The sequence below is a fragment of the Apteryx rowi genome, unplaced genomic scaffold (assembly GCF_003343035.1).
Source record: "Apteryx rowi isolate R43461 unplaced genomic scaffold, aptRow1 scaffold_99, whole genome shotgun sequence".
Lineage (NCBI taxonomy): Eukaryota > Metazoa > Chordata > Aves > Apterygiformes > Apterygidae > Apteryx > Apteryx rowi.
Genome location: NW_020451304.1, coordinates 1,033,567 through 1,034,945, shown reverse-complemented (window position 1 = coordinate 1,034,945; position 1,379 = coordinate 1,033,567). Strand labels below are relative to the sequence as shown.

At 59.6% G+C, this 1,379-nt stretch overlaps 1 protein-coding gene across 1 annotated transcript in view; it reads right to left on the bottom strand.

The window, feature by feature from the left end:
- Positions 1-550: 550 nt before the first annotated feature.
- Positions 551-1,379, bottom strand: part of ABHD15 (abhydrolase domain containing 15) — a 2,344-nt gene continuing 1,515 nt past the window's right edge. The window contains exon 2 of the mRNA XM_026055312.1: positions 551-1,013. Within this exon, the coding sequence (XP_025911097.1) occupies positions 551-1,013 (463 nt within the window). The remainder of the gene's footprint in view (positions 1,014-1,379) is intronic.

Here is a 1,379-nt window from a genome sequence, read left to right as displayed (position 1 = left end):
GTTGTGCTGCAGAGCATTAGTTAGAAACACACACGTGTCTGCTGTTTTACTATGAACACTGGTCTGAGGTTTCCRGGCCCAGCACCTACAGTGATGGGTCACGAAGGATTTAAATAGGGGAATCGAACTCCTTCCTGCTTCGGTGTCTGGTAGCACCAGCTGGTATGAGTGAATCTACAGGTGTGCGTTTTCCTTCTTGTAGAAAATGCCACAAGCACTAACTGGTAAGGCTTAATGTACAGTATATTGTCAGTATTCTGGTATTCTTCTGGTTCAACATACATTATAGCTCATATATAACCTGTATTAATTGTATAGATTGTGCATTTAAAGCTGTTACCAAGTTGTCAGAAAATAAGAGAAGAGAAAAAAAAAAAAAAAAATACGGTCATATGTAATATTTTGTTTGTAAGTATCCTTTGTATCATAGCAAAGGAAATGTTAAAAATCAACTGTAATAAAGTAATTTTAGTACATGGAGTGTCTGCTTGCGTTTCTGAGGCGGGGGGGGGGAAGCGTGCTGGGGTGCAGGGACGGGGCCGCCCCGCCGTCACCTGGTGTGGGACCTCCGCCAGGCGAAGCCGGGGGCGAAGCCGGGGGCGGGCGCCCGCCGGGGCCGCTGCGGCCCCTTGCTCCGCTCCTCGGCCCGCAGGAACTCGCTCACGGCGCCGAAGTACTCGAGCACGGCGCCGTGGCTCCAGCAGCGCCCGGGGCCGCGCTGCAGGAAGCCGCAGTGGCCGCCGTGGGGGCTCAGCAGCAGGAAGAAGTAGGGGTTGGTGCGGAAGAGCTCCAGCGGCAGGGTGCGGGCCGGCGGGCCCCGCACGGGGTCGTCGGCGCTGCAGACGCAGAGCACGGGCACGGCGGCCTCGTCCACGTCGCGCAGCGGGTCGTTGCGGGCCCCGTACGCCTCCCAGCTCCTGGTCCGGCAGAAGAGGGTTTCCTCCAGCTCCCGCAGCGAAYGGCTGCGGAACAGCTTGTCCACATCCACCACCTCGGCCAGGGCGCCTGCGTACCTGGGGGGGGGGGAGATCGGCTGCGTCACCCCAACGCGGCCGGTTTGGGGTCCCCGGCCCCGCGCGGGGCAGGGGGTGTCCCAGGTCCCTGCAGCGCAGCATTGCCATCCCCGTTTCCGTGGCAACGAGATGCAGCGAGTGCCTGCGCCCGTTGCCATGACAACAGCTTTTGCAGCTGGTGCGGGGCCGGGGGTGGGGGCCACGGGGCATCTGCTGCCCTGGCACCACCCCCGATCCCCCCCCCCTCAAAATTAAACAGTGCACCCTCCCAGGCCATGCTGCCACAGCAGGAGGCTGCCCCCGAAATCGCTGGCTTTAGCCCCAGAAATCTCTGTGCTTAGCTCCCCTCCCCCCCCCCTTTTTTTT